The 2,500-nt window shown below is 38.8% G+C and overlaps 1 protein-coding gene across 1 annotated transcript in view; it reads left to right on the forward strand.

Moving 5' to 3' along the window:
- Positions 1–2,500, forward strand: part of LOC119580031 (DNA (cytosine-5)-methyltransferase PliMCI-like) — a 12,719-nt gene that overhangs the window by 1,432 nt on the left and 8,787 nt on the right. Inside the window, exons 2-7 of the mRNA XM_037927896.1 lie at positions 1–154; positions 460–838; positions 1,147–1,336; positions 1,452–1,664; positions 2,053–2,234; positions 2,384–2,500. The exon at positions 1–154 is cut by the window's left edge and continues 3 nt beyond it; the exon at positions 2,384–2,500 is cut by the window's right edge and continues 143 nt beyond it. Of these exons, the coding sequence (XP_037783824.1) occupies positions 1–154; positions 460–838; positions 1,147–1,336; positions 1,452–1,664; positions 2,053–2,234; positions 2,384–2,500 (1,235 nt within the window). The remainder of the gene's footprint in view (positions 155–459; positions 839–1,146; positions 1,337–1,451; positions 1,665–2,052; positions 2,235–2,383) is intronic.

Here is a 2,500-nt window from a genome sequence, read left to right on the forward strand (position 1 = left end):
TGTTCAGCTTCAGCAAGAATATCAGGATGAGGAGGTGACACAGAAAGGCTACGTAAAACGTCTAAGATCCTTGATAGAGGAGTATTTGTTGGAGTCGGACAGAACGCAGGTCACCGGCCTGGAGACGGAGCTCAGCGATGGGGATATTACAGAGGTGAGGCTGCGGCATCAGTAATCATATTAGGAATAGATGGTGATGCATTTTCTCTATTGTCAACTTTTCTGTTTGTTTGTTTTTTTATGAATTTGAATTATATTCGTGGAATTATATTTTGGTAAGAAGATCCTTGGGTTTTGTTGTTGATCATTCATATGAAAAATATTCAAGCTATAGGAGAATGCCTAATAAGTGACCTTGCTGTTTCATCCTTAGTGGTGTAACAAGAGAGCAATGTGTGATTTGATTTTTAAAATGTGGTTAGGGGATTGAATAATTCCCTGTTTTCTCTTGCATTACAGAAAGGATACTTCAACAAACTAGAGAAATTACTTGTAGGCAGTGTCAAGGTTTTGACGGCAAATGCAAGTGAGAATTCAGAGAGCACCACAAAGGTCTCGTCCCTGAAGGAGAAGCTGTCAAAATATGAAAATAAAGAAAACAACAAGAATGTTGCCAATGAAGGTGCAGAGAAGCCAGATCAACAAAAGAGAAGGGAAACCACAGAAGACGACCAACAGACTGTATCGAAAGAGATGGAGATGGTAAAGATAAAAGAAGAGAGGACTGAGATTGATGAAATGGAAACAAGCACACCACAGGAGGAAGAGGGGATGGAAGTTGCAGCTGACGGTGACAGTCCAGATTCCGAGGGAAAGCCAGGCAGGAAAAAGAGCAATGGTAATATTTTCCTTTTGGATTACTTATCCTATGCATACTACGGTACTTTAAGAATATTTGTTTTAATCTCGACTTTTTTCTTCCTCCTCCTCCTCCTCCTCCTCTCCCCTACATTTTTTAGTGCATAGTGTAGTGCAGTCAGAATTCATGAATATTATTTCACGTATTCTTATTCATTATTAGAAAAAAGTCAAAATATCCTGTTTATTCCAAGACTGAGCTTCAAATATTTCTCAGCTTTCAACTTTTCTTGACATATATGTTAATTTTATAGATAAAAAGTATGAAGACGTACACTGTTGTTACAGGTGTCACTCCCAGAAGAAGCAGACGTTCTCAGAACAACTCGCAAAGATCAGTCACTGATATGTTTGCTGCTATCTCCAAACGAAAGTCGGTGGAATCAGAGATTAAGAAAGAAATGGATGATGATGAGCAAGATACAAAACGTCCGAGACTTACGGGAGAAGAGGATGTAAAGGCAGATGCGAAGCAAAGGTGATGGTGATTAGTTACTAGTGTTTGTTTGTATGAATACTGTTTACCAAGAGCACATTTTAAGTCGCTTCCACCACCTTAGTCAACCCAAACTTATTCATATATACCCCCACAGTATTGGTACCACAATGAATAAAGTTATGAAGAGATGTGACATCTGCCGACAACAGCTTGAAAGTCCAGACCTGTTGCTGTTTCCTGGCCATCCAGAAGGGGCTGTTGAGGAGTTTATAGCCCTCACGGACCAGAAATTGTCACTCTTCACTGGGGATGAGGAATTTGTACATGAATACGATGAGAGGCCACAGCACAAGGTTACTGGATTCAAGTAAGTTTCTTTTTGTATGTTGACATGGAAAAAAGGAGTTGTTAGTACTATATATTCTTTTTATTTGTTACTTTCTGAGAGATCTCATTGCTTAAGTGTGTATATACTCTGCCATGTAAACCAGAATATCAGGTTTTGATAAGGTGCTTTTGTGAGCATCCCTTAATAATCATGTTTTAATATGATGCTTTGTGTTCTTTAACAAAGCTGTGTAAAGTCAAACAACCGATTGGATTCGTTCATTTGTCTTGTTTCTCTACATACATACATATGTAGGTAATGCACATGTATACATATAAAGGAGTGAGGTTTGACTTAAAACCTATTTAGAGAGAACTATATTCCTAGTGATAGTCGCAAGTGAAATCCAATCTTCGTTATTTTTCAGTGTTTATGACAAAGAAGGTCATCTTTGTCCCTTTGATGGAGGGCTGATTGAAAGAAATGTACTCCTTTATTTCTCTGGCTATGTAAAACCCATTTATGAAGAAGATCCAAGCCCCAAGGGAGGAATTGCTGCAAAGGAAATGGGCCCTATCAACGAGTGGTGGATATCTGGCTTCGATGGAGGTAAGTGGCTGTAATGTTCCTCCTCGGCTAGTTTGGGCTTTTAACTCCTATTGAGTTAAATAATGATAAGAAGTCCTGCCGAGAAATAATTTAGTGCATTTTGAAGTATCTTCTAAAAAATCACATTGCAATTTTTCCTTTTTTTACAGGAGAGAAAGCCCTCATTGGCTTCTCAACGGCTTATGCTGAGTACATCCTGATGGACCCAAGTGAAACGTATGCTCCTTTTGTGGATTCTGTTCGGGAGAAGATCTACATGTGCAAGA

This window comes from Penaeus monodon, chromosome 2 (assembly GCF_015228065.2).
Source record: "Penaeus monodon isolate SGIC_2016 chromosome 2, NSTDA_Pmon_1, whole genome shotgun sequence".
NCBI classification, from domain to species: domain Eukaryota; kingdom Metazoa; phylum Arthropoda; class Malacostraca; order Decapoda; family Penaeidae; genus Penaeus; species Penaeus monodon.